Genomic DNA, 17,162 nt, shown 5'->3' with positions numbered 1-17,162 from the left:
CTTGGCAGCCTGGTCTTCAAATGTCTACAACATCTCTTTTAAACCCATTTTATTCTTCTCAAATTTCCAACTCTCTCATTCTCAGGTACATTTGCTACCCATTTCACAGGAAAAATGGAATCCATTAGATGGGAACTTCATAAAACGAACTGCTTTCCCTTTTCCAACAAAGGCCAACACTTCTGCATGTGCTCTGCACTGCATCTCCTCAGGGTTTCCTCAAGGACACTAATTATTTTTTCTCTTACTTTATTTCAATCTCTTCTCTTAGACCCTTCCCATCAGCACTTATGCTGCTCTTATCTCATTGTAACAAAAAAATCAAGAAATCAACCGACCACCCCCCCACCACACCAAAAAAAAAAAAGTCTGGAAACCACATACTCCTCTAGCTACCACCACTCTCCTGCCCTTCATTCTCAAATCTCTGGCCTGAGTTGCCTACAGTGTCTCTCCATATCCTCAGCCCGTATTCTCTTCACAAACACTCTAATTTACCTCTGTCTCAACCACTCCATGGAAGCAGTTCTTATCAAAGTCACCAGTTTTCTCCATATAACTTAATTCAATGTACTTTCTTTTTTAAAACTTTTATTTATTATGTAATCTTTACCCCCAATGTGGTACTTGAACTCATGACCCCGAGATCAAGAGTCACATGTTCTACTGGCTGAGCCAGCCAGGTGCCCCTCGATGTACTCTTTGTAGTCCTCATATCACACCACCTCTCAGAGTCACTCTACCAAGTTGACCACTCACTCTTTTGAAACCCTTCTTCCCTTTGGCTCTCATGATACCACACATTCCAGTTTCCCTCCCCCACTCTGACTCTTCTCTTTACCCTTTGCCAAACACTCCTCCTCCACCTGTCCCATAAGTGTGAGAGGGCCCCCAGGCACAGTCTTATCCTCTCCTCACTCTGCAAGAGTGGCAGAAGCCACCAGGCAATCCCATCGATGCCCCTGGATTCAGCTTCGACCTATACTCCCAACAGCTTAAATTCTGTCTTCTACCCAAGACTTCTCTTTTGAATTATTCACTTGATATCTTCATCTAGATGCCCCTCAAACACCTCAACTCAACTGCAGCTAAAACTGAACTCATGATTCCGCCTCTTCCCCGGAAGCTTCTCTTCCAGTAGATGCTTCCACCACTCACCTACTTCCTTGAACTATATACCTTGGACCCATCCTTGACTCTCATTCCTGCTTCNATTAGATGAATGATTTCAATATAATATAGTAAATATAAAGATGGAGGCATGTAAATTGCAAAATGGAACAAAGGTAAGTGACATTTCATCCATCTGTGGAAGTCTACCAGTGTAGCTGCTATTGGGTACTCAGATTGTGGCCTTGGACACAAAATTCAGGCAAAGGGGTAGTCAACACTCTGGTGCTTATTTCAGCTTCTCTCTGACTGGTTCTTTTCTTTGTGTCCCTGAGACTGATGCCCTTGGAGAACCCAAGGCAGCTTAGCAGCTCTCACCTTCCCTGAGCTGTCATAGAGCAATAAATCAGCTCATCAGGTAATCTAGGTTCCCCCCTCTGCCCCCTTGCTGTGACCATAGGCCAAATTAACATTTAGGTTTTTCTATAAGACAATGCAAATATGGAAGATGGTTCCCTGTGCAGGGAAAAGGTGGGCAGGCACCAAATCATGAGGAGAAGCAAGGACTTTGCTTGTAACTGGAGGAAGCCTCTGAAGTTTTTGAGTAGGAAAATGGATACATGAGGAGACAAATTCATGCCTTTTGTTCTTTCTCCTGAACCCTCCTGCCCCGTTTATAGAAAATGGTGGAATTATTCAACTGTATAAAATGTTAGTGTAACTTCATCTATCCATATGCTACAGCAATGTATTGCATAATTTTTAGAAAAAAGAATGTCATGTTATCAAAATTACATTCAGAAATTACTGTGCTTCTTATATGTTTACCTGGCTCCACTATAATAAGCAAGGTTCTTACTCCCCAAAACATTTGCTAAATATATTATCTATGTGCTAAGGACACCAACCCTGGGTACACTTGTTCCTTTTCCTGTAATAGCTGTAATAGTCTATGAGAGAGTGGACCACTATACCGTGTCCTTGTTGCCTGGCAGAGAAAGCAAAGCAATCAGGGCTTTGTTCTCTCTCCAGATGGGTCGTCAACCCCTAGACAAATAGAGGCACTTTTATGCTGTTATTTTAAAGCCTCAGCAGCTCCCCAACTCAGTACTGCAGTTTGGCAAGATGCTGCTTTCTATGGAAAAGCACCCTGATTCCAAATAAATATCTGTATGAAATTTTCCATTACTTCCTGGAACTGGTTTCCCAGTTCAAGAACCCACTGTTTAAACGTTCATTCCATTGATTTGTTAACATTTTGGTTTGCTAAGGAGATAGACAAACGGGTACGTGAGGTCAAATGGATCAAGACATCCTTGGAGACAGCATGCAGTAGTCACAACCAAAGTTTACTCCCTACATGAACTTTGTGGCTTCAAGATGAACACGGAAGCCACTGCCTTTTATTGTGTAAATCTACACTCAGAGGAAAGCATTACCTCTGGCCTAGGCAATTATCAAGGTTTTAGAAACCATTAAGGGTGTCTAAGGAAGGTGGTGAATGTGGAATGAATTTGCGCGCGGGGAATACTTTATTCCGTACAGGAGGAGCTGGGGTGAGCAGCCTTTGGAAGGCTATGGTAGGTGAGTGAGACCTCTGAACCTCCGGGTTTTATGCCAGAAACTGCTCTTCCACAAAGCATTCTTCGCGTGCCAGCAGCTTGAGCTCTCACAGCCCGGGGCGGTTCTTCCCGCGGAGCTCCTGCCCAGTGTCTGTCCGCTGAATTCCCGCCCCCCCCCTCCCCCCGCCGCTCGTCTCCCAGACCGCTGATCCCTTGCTTCTGGCTTCCCTTTCCCAAAGTGCTTTTTTTCCGCTCTTTTTGGGGGGAGTCCGTCGGAGTGGGCGTCGATTTACATTTCCTTGCTGTCATGTCCTTGAGTTTTCCAGAGTTGAGCGTAGTTGCCTAGAATTACTGGCTTTTAAAGATCACTCTCTCTCTCTCTTTTTTTTTTTTTTTTTTTGGCCTGTTTTCAAATTTTCAAAAAATTTATCGTGTTTTTTTTTTTAACACTCTGATTATGAAAACTTTGTATTTTTATGTGTTCCTATATTTTCTTCTATAATGGCACCGGTCTTTCACCTTGTAACTTCGTGGTAATTTTTGTTCTATAAAATCATAATCTTTATGGTTGGTTTTCTTTCTCTTCACGTCTGCTGTGTTAGAAGCCTCAAAGACTAGCTTACCTTGGTTGGGATCCTGGGGATCCATTTACTAGTTCTGTGTCCCGGGTAGGTTATCTGATTTCTCTGTATCTTTGCTTTCTCATTTGCACCACGGGGCTCTTGGGAGGTTGTGAGGACTACATGAGTTGAATACATAAAGCCCTGCTGGTATCTCTGGACAGGTGTTTGCTATATTATTCTTATTGGAGTTATTCGTCTGCTTGCATTTTGTCTCCCTTTTGAGTAGTCCATCCATTTTCCAGTTAAAAAAAAAACGCCCCCTCTGATGAACCATACTACTATACCTATATAGGTCTGTTTCTGAGCTTTCTGTTCGATCCTGTTGATCTATTTCAAAGGCAATAGTTTTTTGTTTGTTTGTTTGTTTTTTAAGATTTATTTATTTATTTTATTTATTTATTTGAGAGAGAGAGCCAGAGAGAGAGAGAGAGAGGGAGAATGGGAGCAGGGAGAGGGGCAGAAGGAAAGAGAATCCTCAAGCAGACTCCCCGGTGAGGGCAGAGCCAGAGGTGGTCAATCCCAGGACCTTGAGATCATATCTGGAGCAAAATGAAGAGTCCCACTCTTAACTGATGGAACCACCCAGGCACCCCAATACTCTATTGTTTTAATTAGTATAGCTTATGATAGGTGTCTACATCTGGTGGGACAAGGCCTTATGCTTATTCAAAATTGTCTTGGCTCATCTTGGTCTTTTATAGTTCCATAAGAACGATGAAATCATCTTGTCAATGACATGAACATTTGATATTTATTGGAACAGCACCAAGTTTATAGATTTATTGGGAGATATTCAGCATACTTACATTGACTGTTTCTTTTTGCAGCCTTCAAAAAAGATTCGCAAGTTTCTTCATGAAGGTCTTAGATATATTTTTTTACCTGAACGTGTCCTGTGGTTTTGTGGTCATTTTGAATGGATTCTTTTATTTTACATTTCTTTTTTTTTTTTTTTAAGATTTTTAATTTGTTTGACAGAGAGAGACACAGCGAGAGAGGGAACACAAGCAGGGGGAGTGGGAGAGGGAGAAGCAGGCTTTCCGCTGAGCAGGGAGCCGGATGCAGGGCTCGATCTCAGGAACCTGGGATCATGACCCGAGCCGAAGGCAGATGCTTAAGGACTGAGCCACCCAGGTGCCCCAACATTTCTAGTTGAAACTCCTAATCAATAGAAATTATTTTGATTTTGGAATATTGATCTTCTGTCCAGAAATCTTGTTGAACTTTCTTTTTAGTTCTAATTAGTTTGTAGAGTTTCAGTGTTTTGTTTTGCATGTTGCACTGGTTAGGATTTCAAGTACACCGTTGAATAGTAGTAGTGATAGCATCCTTTTGGGGGTGTCTGATTTAGATGAAAATGTTTCTCAAATTTCACCCACAGTAAGCTGTTATTATAGATATTTTGGTAGCTAGCTTTTAGTAAGATTAGGAACATTCCCTTCTTCCCTTCCTTCTATGTTAAGAGTATTTATCATGATCGGGTATTGAGTTTTAGTGAATGCTTTCTTGGTATTTATTACTGATCTTATTTCCTTCCTTATTCTGTTAATATGGTAAGTCATACTTACAGACTTCCCAAATCTGAAACATTTGAGATGTACCCTGGCTAGTTTGCATTATGAAACAGTTTACCTATCAGATTGGCAAAAATCTGAGGGTTTAATAACCTACTCTTATATTTGAGGTGATGGGGAAAGGGGCTTTATCATGCGTTGTTTGTAGAACAATGATTTGTACAAATTCCATGGAGAGGAAATTGGAAAACATCTATCAAAATCTGCAGAATTACAAGTGCACAGATTCTTTGACCCAGTGACCCCACTTTTAGAGATACATCCCTCAGCTATATGCATGTGTGTGAAATGATGGGTGCACAGCTTTATTCACTACACCATCATTTGTAATAATAACAACAGATGGGACACAATCAAACTGTTTACTTGTAGGAAACTAGCTTATGCTCTGACCCTTACCAATTTCAAGGCATCTGCCATGCTTCTATTCTGCCATGTGTCGTTATCAACACTAGATTCTCATAAGCATCTCAAATTTAATATGTTCGGCACACAGTAGGCTCTCAGTTAATATGTTGAATAAATGAATGTTCAAAACCATACCCTTTCTCTCCACCACTGCAGCTTTCCCCACCTCGGTAAATGGCTCCATTGGGCATTTGCTCAAGCTGTAACAATGAACCCCACATCTGACCCATCCTCAAGTCCTATTTGATTTCCAAGACCCACCTCTGCTCCCCTGCCCTGGTTGGAGTCCCTGTCCTCTGTCATTGGCCTCCTTGCTTCCACTCTTGCCTGTCTCCAGTCTACGTTGCAAGAAGCCTGGGAAAGCTTACCTCCTCCAGTCTAGATCTTTCAATGCCTTCCATTCTTCCTATTCTTTGGCTCACCTCCAAGGCCCTGCCTGGCCTTCCCGCACCTTACCCTGCAGGCTTGCGATGCTCCAGCTCTACCCTTTCTCTGTTTTCTCCAGTACATCAAGTTTCAGTACTTCTATCTGGAACTATGTCCTCCCCTGTGCGTGGCTGACTCCCACTTATTCTTCAGATCTCAGACAGATATCCCTTTTTCAGGATCCCTGCCTTAGCCCCCCAATCTAAAAGCGGTCTTGCCACTATATTCTTAGTACCCCTTCCTCCAGACCCCTTGTTACACTGCAGTCACACGTTGGCTATACTGTTCCTGAGATGGTCTGGTAAGTCTCCTTCCCTGTCCCCTGAGCTCCGTGAGTACCCAGGCCTTCTCTGTTTTAGTTCACCCCTGGCACTTTGGCACTCAACAAATGTTCAAATGAATGGCTGGGTGTTAGTATTGTGTTTGGCTACATTTACTTCAGTCTTGTTCTGTGTATCATTTTTATATGTGGAGCCTGATGTCACCTGGCCCCTTCTGTCATTTGTGGCCACAAATTGTTCCTCCTGACACTTCAGAGGATGCTCACCAGCTTGCAAATTTGCCCGAGATTGCTTGAGGTCTCCAGAGGACCAGTATCTCATCTCTTGAAGATGGAGTCTGAGTGTGCTGCCACCTTGCTGAGGGCCCCCTGGCTCCTGTCCCAGCCCCTGCTGAGGCTGCTACCACTGGAGATGTCTGGGGGTGCTTGAGACACTATCACATGGGCGGTGAGCTAGCTTTAGTTGGGATGTCTGTCTTCCTTGAGTCAATGCCATGCAATAATAATCTAGCTTCCAGTGGCTTTCACTTGATATTTCGAATGTATTTTCTATGTTAATACAGCTTCTTCCACCTTTTAAAAGGGCTGCCTACTATTTGGTCAGTCTTTAAATGGCTACTTAATAGTTCCGTGATTAATCAATTGTAAGAATATTAATAATTGAACAAAAATCAAAGGTTTACTGATTCCATTATATTTGTACAAAAATGTTAAGATTCCCATACCCATCTTCTGTCCTTTCATAAGCTAGCCTGATTTTAAGGAATGTATAGAATAACGAATGCTGTACTTTTTCTGTTCTGACAATTTCTTGAAAGACCATCCCCTGTTGCTGGGGAATATGCAGAAATTAAGTTGGGGATTTTCCTACCATTCTCCCCGGAGAATATCCCTCCCAGTAAGTTAAAACCCATTTACTATTTCCCCTCCATATTCTCACATTATTACTGAAAATGTATTTTATTTTTGTCTCCTCTCATAGAATGAAAGTTTAAAAAATTTTATTGCTCTTAAGGGCTTTGCTTTTCAGAGAATAAAAGTTAAATTGTAAAATGGAGGCAAGACATGACAGAAAATAAATTCAAGATTTATAAGTATTCTAAGCACTTGAAGTTAATTCTCCATGCTTTGAAATAATTTAGTATTTTGTTTTTATTTGTTTATGTATGTATGTATGTATGTATTTATTAATTTTAAGATTTTACTTTTGAGTAATATCTACGTGGGGCTCACACTCACACCCTCAAGATCAAGAGTTGCACACTCCACTGACTAAGCCAGACAGGTGCACCTAATTTAGTATTTTAAATATCAGATATTTCATCTTGTTCTTGAGCCAGTCTATGCAATTGTAATTCCTGGTTACTCCCATCTCTTCCTTACTGTTTTCATAACCACTTGAAGGCAGAGAGGGTGGCAGTGGGGGATTTAATGAGAATTTATAGCCTCGTATGGGAAGGAGTTGGGTAAATAAAAGAAAAGGCCTAGGAAGAGCATGTCCTTATTTGCTTAAGCCTTCTCCACTATAGGAATTTATGGAGGAACTCTGCACTCTGCGAAGATTATTCAAGCTAGGGGGAGAGAGGGACAGCTAAGGAGCAAACATTCCTGTTCTCTTTTTTTCTCCAGATGAAGCCTCAGAATCATGGCAGGGGGTGTGTTATGGTGTGGTGGAATCATCCAGATAGGTTTGAAATTGTGTGTATGCATGTGGGGGGGGGTGTCCTACTGACACACTTGAACAGAAACAGTGAGGACAGGCTGCAAGTCCGTGGGGGAGGCCTGTCCTCATGGGTCCCATGACCCATGAGAGTGTGGCCCATGAGTGAGTGCACAGTTTTGGTTGGGGAATTGTCTAGACCTATGGCCCCAAGATAGGGCTTTTGACTCCCCACCTGTAACACGGGACATCCATGGGAACCAGAAGTTGCCTCAAGTAGACGTGGAGGAGCTGAGAGGACAGCTGGACCAGAATAGGGGGCTACTGAGCAGGGACCCTGATGACCAGTGGCTCTGCTGTGGTCAGCAGTAACTTGTGTCATTCATGCCATGGCACTCCACGGAGAGCAGAGAAGGATACTACCCAGACTAGCCACCCTACCCTCATCGCCATAAAGACTACTAGCTTCCCCATACCCTTATCCACCTTTAGAAGGATCAGAGGGAGGTAGGGAATAGTTCTGTCAAGGACCTGAACTTTGTTTTTATTTTATTTTTTAAAGATTTTATTTATTTATTTGTTGGAGAGAGGGAGAGACACAAGCAGGGGGAGTGGCAGGCAGAGGGAGAAGCAGGCTGTCTGCAGAGCAGGGAGCCCGGTGCAGGACTTGATCCCAGGATGCTGGGATCATGACCTGAGCTGAAGGAGGATGCTTAACTGACTGAACCACCCAGGTGTCCCAAGGAGCTGAACTGTAACTGACCACTTATCAGGAAGATATAATTTATGCCAGAAGTGGTCAAGGCAGAATAAATTCAAAAGTTAGTTTTGTCTCTCCTTTCCCAGCCAATATTCAGCATGGTATAGGCTTATAATGCTGTACCAATTATATAATTATAGCAAAATGAAAAAGTTCTTTTTTGGGGGGTACAACAGAGATGATTTTGAATAAATTTAAATTTTCTTTCTAAAAAATAAATAAAAAATAAAATAAAATTTCTTGCTTTGATGTATTTTTTTAAAGATTTTTTTGCTTATTTGAGAGAGAGAAAGAGAAAGATGGAGAGTGAGCACAGGGCAAGGCGGGGTGGGGGGGAGAAGCAGAGGGAGAGGGAGAGAGTAACTCAAACAGACTCTGTGCTGTGCATGGAGCTGAACTGGGGCTTGACCTCATGACCCATGAGATCAGGACCTGACCGAAACCAAGAGTCAGACGCTTTAGCAACTGTGCCATCCAGGTGCCCTATCTTGCTTTGGTTTCTAATTAAAAATTTTTTCCCACATATATATTAAACATCCCATTCCTTAATCCTTAAGTCCTTGGGACTGATCATTATCTTTCTTTGGAGTTTTGCTTTCTGAAGCCAGAATATTTTTCTCACATAGGCTTCAGACCCTGATAGTCAGGGTGAAGGCTTGCCTCCTGTCTCTCCCATGTTGAGCTCCTTAAACGAGACAAGTGTAGGCCCTTGCTCATGGCTCTGACTGACAAGAACTGAAGGACTGTTCTGTTTCCCAAGTACTGACCTACGTCCACTCTTCACTTCACAGAGCCTGTACCCATTTCCACGTTTGACTTCCTGTGATGCCATGTGGCTGTAAGGAGTACATGGCTGCAGCATGTCAGCTCACTATGTGCATTGTCTTTCCTCGCCAGAAGACTGCCCAGGACAAGGGCCACATGCCACTTCTATTAAATAACTACCCCACATCCCAATTCTCTTTTAAGAAAACAAGGTGGAAAGGAAGGAAGGATGGATGAAAGGAAGAAAATCCATTTTAAATTTAGGGTTCCAATATCCACCTGCAGTCTCCTTAAGGAATAGTGAAGCTATGCTTAAACACAGCTGGTGGTTATATAGAGATGCTAATGCCATCTCTAGAATGTGTAATTAAATGTGTGTGTTGACTAAAGCTTGCTAATTAATTTGCATGAATTAAGAAAAAATGTAGTGGGTTCACAGAGTCTTTAAAAAATTTTTTCTAAAGAAACCAGTTTCATAACTTTCAAGGTCATTTGGGAAGGTCCTTTCCTGTGTTGCCCTTCTCATTGAACAGATACTGTTGCCTGAGCCAGAGCAGAAGTCCCTGTGGGGACATCTGGAGACAGGCAGCGCTTGTGGGTGACATCGTTGTTCATTTTCTCATTTTAATCAAGTATCAACTGAACACCTGTTCTGAAACAGGCATTGAACAAGGCTCTAAGGACAGAAAATTTAAGAAGGCAGTGGAACAGTAAGGGTAAAGTAAAGCTTCCAGATGCTTCCCTAGAATTATGTATAGCACACAAGGTCAAGGCATGAAAGGAGTGATCATTTCTCTTTGGGGAAAGGGAAGCTCTGGAAAGGCTCTAAGAAATGACTTCCCTTTCGGCAAAGATGATGGAGGTGTTTGCTATGTAACTGTTGGGTGGGAAGGATGCAGGGGGAAGGAGCCCTATGGACCAAGGCCCAAAGGCTTGAAATAATCTACTACCTCCTGGGAGCTGGGGACAGCTGGGTTGGGCAGGATGCACACACCAGGGAAGAGTCTCTTCTTGAATAAAGCCTCATTATTAAAGAAAGGTCAGCTCCTTATGGACTTTTTGCCTACATCTCATTGGCCAGAACATGATCACACGGGAAGCTGTGATATTTACCTGAGCATATCATGGTACCAAACAAAATCCAAATTTGCTATTAAGGGGAATAGTGGATATTGGGCAAACAGCTAGTCATATTGACTGTGAGGAGTTTGCTATTTTATTATTATTATATGATCTTGGAGCGTTTACTTCTTCAGGCTTCAATTTCCTCATCTCTAAAATGGGGTGAGTAGGGACTACCTAAAAGGGTTATTTTGGGAGCTAGAAATGATGGATATAGAGCATCTGGGACATAGCAGGTATTCAATAAACAGTGGGGGTTAGGAAGTTCTTGTTCCTCTCCTTCAGTCCCTTTTTCTCCTTCTTCAAATACCTGCCCCACTTTTCCTCCTCTTTAGTTTTAGAGTATATGGAAACATCTGGAAAGCGTGGAGACTATATTTTATAGTTTCAAATTAAAATTCTTCATCCTGCCAGATAGTTCATATTACCTTTGCTCTGCAATTAGGTGATACCTTTTTTGAAAACAAAAATTAGAAATCGTTGTACACTTGGAAATTTTGTGACAGGTTTTTATAAATAATGAATGAATCAAAGAAGAACTCAGCCATATTTAAAATGAAGTAAAAATGACTTACATGAATATTTGTGGTATCCAGCTAAGGTTGCACTTAATGGAAAAGTTATAGCCATAAAAACATATGTGAGAAATGTTTGACTCACTCAGGAATAGAGTGGGGAGCCTGGATGGCCCAGTCAGAAGAGCGTGTGACTCTTGATCTTGGGGTTGTGAGTTTGAGCCCCATGGTGGGTGCAGAGATTACTTAAAAAACAAATAAACTTAAAAAAAAAAAGAATAGAGAAAAAAACAAGGACACAAATCCAAAAGATTGAAGAACTAATAAATGCCTACAGAAGCTAATGAACTAGGGGGGAAAAAAGAGCAAAGATAAGCAAGAAAACCAAGAGCTTGCTTTTGAAAAGAGTAATAAAGTAGGATAACTGCTGGCAAGATGACTCAAGAAAAATGAGACAAGATGCACATTGATATGAACTATAAAGGGAGCTAGAACTATAAATTTATCACTGATTTTAAAAGCCATACGAATACTATAAATAATGTGTATATCTATAAAACTGAAAGAAAGTGGATGATTTTCCAAGTATATAAACCTGAACAGTATGTAAGATATGGTCCTACATTTTATTAAATATATATTTATATGTAAATATTATCAAAGAAAAAAAATGTTAAATATTTTGTAAGTGGTTAACTATGGGATACAATTTTAGGAATTTTTATTATTTTTATCCATCCAAATTTTCTAATTCTCAACAATAAATATAGATTTTAAAACCCACTAAGGGCTGGTTGGGGAGGGATGGAGGAAGCCCCCAGGGGTCACACTGCCTTCAGGACATTCAGAGTTTACATTCTGGCGTCCCATCATGCACCTCTAGCTCTAGCAGGGAGGTCCAGGCTGCCATGCTGTATGACGTTCCCAAACCCATTCTCTACCCTTCCTTCTTCAGTGAGCTGTTTCTCCAACTTACAGGTTTTCTCACCCTAGGACAGAGACCCTTGCATCTATGCAGTCTTATCCTATTCCCCTGGACCCTCTCTAGTCCCCCAAAGTCCAGGCTTCTGGGGAGAGGAGGGCTGAGCACAGGGGGCACAAATAGTGTTGGGCTTGGTCAAAGGACACAGGATGTTAGAGTCACACAGACATGGATTCATATCCCTTGTCTGTCTCTTTCCGGATTTATGAAGTTGGTCCTGTTCCTTAGCTTCCCTCATCTTTAGTTTGTTGGTGATAATGCCCGTGTTCTAAAGCCAGGTAAAGCGCATGAAGAAACCACCATACAATAGATGTTCAGTAAATGTGAGTTCTTGCCTCTGATGTGAGTTATTTAGCTGTGGTTATAACTAAATTACCAGTAAGCCTGGAGTGTTGGGAAAGGATGATTCACCTGCGTATCGCTATTGCTTAGCATGTGGGGCTTAGCATTCCTAAACTGGAGCAAGGTGGGGGCAAAGAGTTGGAGAGGCAGTGCGTATTTGCAATTAATCAGGTACTCCAGCTAAACGCTGTATTTCTGCTACCAGGAGAAATAGTAGCCAGAACCTTTCCACAGACTATAAACATTTTACTAAGGGAAGGAGGGTATGAATTTTCAGCTCATTGCCCTAGAAGAATGTCAGGGTCCAGGGAAGAGAACTGCTTTTTCTGTCGTGAACCACGCACAGAGGATAGCAGGAGGTGAGGCTGCCCCCTGCTGGACATGGTAGGGGAAGGCAGAGGATGAATAAAGTCATGGAAAGAGAATTTGAGAACTTTCTCCTGACGGTGCTGGGGAAAGAGTTCTCTAGGTGAAGGTCTGGATAGGCATGGGGTTGGCCAAGGCATCGCGTCGAGTGGGTGGGAATTGAGAATTCAGGCAGAGCAGGAATTCAGAGTCACAGGAGACTTTAAATCTCCCTCTTAGCCCATGCTAGTCTTTCTTAAAAATTTGGAACATGTGCTAGATTTTCTGCTATTTGTGATGAATGCCTGAACCATTTGGGAGAAGAGGATTCCAGGAAGCTGGAGGAATTGGGGGAATGTCCGGGTTGGCTGTGAAAGGTTGAGTAACATTGTCTCCATGTGCTGAGAGTCTAAAGAAATGACTCCTGCAGGTTAGTCCTGGAGTGTTTCATCATTTCCCCTGAGAGCAGATGCTTGAGCTGAACTTTGCCACATTGTGCAGGACCTGGGTAGGAATTTGGCAAAGCTTTAAGGGTCTTATGATGAATCAGATCCTAAGAATCAACTTCAGTTTCTCATTGGTCTAAAAATGCCTGTTTGCACTAACTGTTTCTTTGGGTACCGCTGACCATGTCCTTCTCTACAAATTTGGAAATTCCTCATCTAAGAGGCATCGGCTCCTCCCACCTCTCTGGCTGCCTCTGCTTCTCCTTCTTCCCTTGTCCCTCTCCTGGCAGCTTGAAGGTAGGCCCACTACTTCCCCTCCCCACCGCCGGGGGAGCCTTCCCTGGCCTGGCTTCTCGCTTAGCTCAGTTCATACCACATCCATTCCCAAGGCTGTGCCTCTTCCATAAGGTGAGGGACTCTCAAGATGAAGGCCATAGTGGCTGCGTTCTGGATGCCCACTTCCCCATGAATGTCCTGAGTGCCTTCAACTCACAGTATCCCAGACAATGAGATGATCTCCCACCATCTCGTCTATTTAGACTACTGATGATCTGATGGCATGACAATCTCCTAGTCACCAGGACTAAATCCTTCATGGTGATAGGTAACTCCTCTCCTGCCTTATCATCTGCATCCTGTACTGCAGACAGGGTGGCCTCTCCGAGGGAGTGTAGTTGACCCCTCTGTGTCTTTCTTAGGTATCAACCATCCCCATCCCTCCACAAACTCTTATCTTTGACTGTCCAAACATTAGGGTGAGATGTAATGTTTGTCCCCATGATGCTTTACCTGCTTCCCCAGCCCAGCATATTGCCCCTCTCCTGTGAACCTTCCACATCAATTTACCCACATATTCTCATGTTGCAGAGCATGCTTTCCTTGTATCCTGGTTACTGACATCTATGCAACATTCCTCCATCTACGCTGTGAGCTCAGTGTTAGCAGGATGTTTATCTGATCCATCCCTTTTACTTCCTCAGGGTCTGGTACATATTTTGGCCCAATAAATGGGTTTTGTGGCTGTCAACACCCTATGTGCATCCTTGCCTATCTCCCCAGCTTGTGGATAACTTTCTTGAGGACTGGACTAAGCATGATTCAGCTGTGTGTCCATGACAGCAGCTGAGCACTGTGCTGGCTTTACCTAAGTATATAAGGGTTGAATTGAATGGTTGAAGGTAACCCCATTAATCACTTAGTGTTTACTGTATCTTGAAGAACTGTAACATTAAAAGTTTTGGATAAAGCAGGTGAGCATTTATACAAGGGGTAAAGAGGGGTTGGAGATGGAGAAGGGACTCTAGGAGAATCTAGTATGACAGGAGAGGAACCCTTCAGATGGAGAGAGGAATCAAAGAAGAAGACAACTGGTTTGACAGCATGGAGGTCTCTGGGAGGCTATGGAGAAGCATTTTTCTTTGGGAAGGAAGGAACAGAAGCCATTTTGGAGTACACAGAGGAGGAGATGTAGAAATGGAGAAAAAGAGTATTGATAATTTTTCAAGAACTTTTCCTATAGAGAGGAGAAGTTATAGAGAAGAGAATAGATATGAAAGTGGGATCGAGAGGGACTTTTCTTTTACAATGGGATACACTTGACTATGTATAAAAGTTGATGGAGTGGTTAAAGTACTAAGAAACTTAACTACATAAAAATATTTTTGCATAATAAAAGCAGGTGCAACTCCTGGAAAGAACATTTGCAACACACCTAACAGGTTTAACGCATGGTATGGACTATACAAACTGAGATGCAAAAAAAAAAAAAATTTATTTTATTTTCTTAACTGCACTCAACTTGCTCCTCAGCCCTCATTTCTATTTACAGAAGATGGCCCCATCAAAAACCAGAATTAGAATATCCCCTCAGTGTAACTTAGTTGTTTTTAATGTATTCATCCCTAAAACCCAGATCATCTGTTCTATCTTCAAAGAATCCCTCCCTTCTCGGCACTTCCCTCAACCTTTGTACATACTTCTATTGATCACTGTCACACTGTAATTACATACAGCACCACTGTGTGTCCAACTTGACCTTGGGTTTGTTGAGATCAAGGACATTCTCAGCATCTAATACACACATGTCACCTGTGTATATTTGTTGACTTTTGTTGATAAATAGTCCTTTAAGTCCCCTGTGTGCTACAGTGTTTGTAATGTTAGGTAGGACTATTTCTGCATTTGTCACATTCCTAAAAAGCATGTTGTAGTAATTAAATTTTTTATCCCTGTTTGTGAGTTTTTTCAAGTCTCAAATTTCTCTTTGACTCCTCCTCCATCCACTCATCCCCTTTCTCCTCTTTCTTTTTAACTGAAATAAGCTGAAGTAAATAGAAAGATGCACAAAATTTGTGTGTAGCTCACTGAATATTTTTTGGTGGCGGGGGGGACAGAGAGAGAGAGAGAGAATCTTAAGCAGGCTCCACTCCCAGCACAGAGCCAGGGGTGGGTCTTGATCTCACGACTCTGAGATCATGACCTGAGCCAAAACCAAGAGTTGGATGCTGAACCGACTGAGCCACCCAGGTGCTCCACAATGAATTTTGACATGCATGTGCCCCCAAGTGATCCCTCTCAGATCCAGACCCAGAACATTTTCTGGCCTCAGTGGGCTCCCTGATGCCCCTTCCTAGCCAGACTTCACCTCTTCAAACACAGCTACATTCTGATTTCTAGCACCATAGACTAGCTTTGCTAGTCTAGTTTTGAACCTCATGTAGATTGAGTTATACAGCTTGTATTCCTTTGTGTCGAGCTTTTTTTGTTCAACATTTTGTTTGTGAGATGCAAACATGTTGATCGTTCTTTTTCATGGCTATGGAGTAATTTTGTATGAATGGTGATTATGTTTTTAGTACCAGACTATTGTTTATTACTATTATTATTATTATTATTATTTTAGAGAAAAGGCCTTTCCTAAACTTAGACTAATATTTTACTACAGATATGTTTGGTTTTGTAATTTTTCCCATCTAAATGGGTCATTAAAACGTAAGTGAAAAAGTGTCCATTTTCAGAAAACATGATTAAAAAGTATGCAAATAAAAATTAATAAACCCTTAATTTAGTTCCTTTCCATAGAGTTGGGCAAGAAGTTGGTCTTCCAGATTCAGGGTGTAGGACAAGGCTGAATGTTAATATTGGACTATGGGAATAGCAGGGAGTAGGCTTCTTGAGTAGAAAGTTCCCTGCCTGATGTGCTGTTTTATGTCTCCCCACCACTCCTTGCTTCAATGATTTCCAGTGAGATGAGTCAGAAAACCACTAAGGAGGGCCCCAGACTCTCCAAGAACCAGAAGTTTTCAGAGCACTTCAGCATACATTGCTGCCCACCATTCACCTTCCTCAACTCCAAGCGTGAGATCGTGGATCGGAAATACAGCATCTGTAAAAGTGGCTGTTTCTACCAGAAGAAAGAAGAGGACTGGATCTGCTGTGCCTGCCAGAAGACCAGGTAAGTGGTCTGCACTGCCCACTCCACACCTGGCTGGGCACTGGCCTGCGGTCTCTCAGCAACATGCCCCCCTCCTGTTACACTCTGTGATTTCTGGGCTGCTCTCCCCACAGTGCCCTGCAGTCCACTCCCAGTTAGGTTCTGCCACTGGAAGGTACTGGAGGGCCATTGGAAGGTGGGAGGGGGAGCAGGGTCTGCCTCCCTGTTTCCAGCTCGTGTCAGTATCCCTTAAGCAGCAGAAGAGAGCCATGGCTCCAGCCTCCAGCTTCTTTTGGCCCCCTCAGCACCAGACGCCGTGCAACATCCCCTCAGAAGCCCAAGCAACAACCAGCTGCACCCCCCGCGGTGGTCAGAGCACCAGCCAAGCCACGGTCCCCTCCGAGGTCTGAGCGTCAACCACGCCCCCGCCCAGAGGTCCGGCCACCACCAGCCAAGCAGCGCCCCCCTCAGAAGCCCAAGCAGCCGCCGCGCAGCAGCCCCCAGAGAGGGCCAGGCACCAGCCGTGGGGGGTCCCCCATCAAAGCTTCTAGGTTCTGGTAACACCATCTCTTCCCTTTTGTTCCCCCAGCCCTAAGGTTAGTAGCTCCCTCTGTGTTTACTAACATCTGGGTTACCCTAATGGCCCTCTCTTGGCCTTACCAAACCTGTGTCAATCCCTGCATTAAATCCCCTCATTTGAAATACCTAGTGTGGCTTGTGTTTTCCTCATAGAGCTGCTGGTACAGTACTTCAGATGGCAGTATCCATTGCTTCTTTTGTCTATGAGGACCACAGTTGATTAATTTATC

General features: G+C 42.9%; 1 protein-coding gene across 2 annotated transcripts; it reads left to right on the top strand.

The window, feature by feature from the left end:
* Positions 1-16,168: 16,168 nt before the first annotated feature.
* LOC103680496 (myelin associated oligodendrocyte basic protein) lies at positions 16,169-16,914 on the top strand. Of its 2 annotated transcripts, none has more exons than XM_040636593.1 (2): positions 16,169-16,374; positions 16,665-16,914. In XM_040636593.1, exons 1-2 carry the CDS (start codon positions 16,169-16,171, stop codon positions 16,912-16,914), a joined length of 456 nt encoding a protein of 151 aa, XP_040492527.1. The 2 variants fall into 2 exon arrangements, with proteins under 2 accessions (XP_040492527.1, XP_008708220.1); XM_008709998.1 differs by having other exon boundaries at positions 16,659-16,914.
* The last annotated feature ends 248 nt before the right edge of the window (positions 16,915-17,162 follow it).

Source organism: Ursus maritimus, unplaced genomic scaffold (assembly GCF_017311325.1).
Source record: "Ursus maritimus isolate PB19 unplaced genomic scaffold, ASM1731132v1 scaffold_20, whole genome shotgun sequence".
Lineage (NCBI taxonomy): Eukaryota > Metazoa > Chordata > Mammalia > Carnivora > Ursidae > Ursus > Ursus maritimus.
The sequence above is the reverse complement of the archived record's forward strand: the minus strand, read 5'-3'. Positions and strand labels throughout refer to the sequence as shown.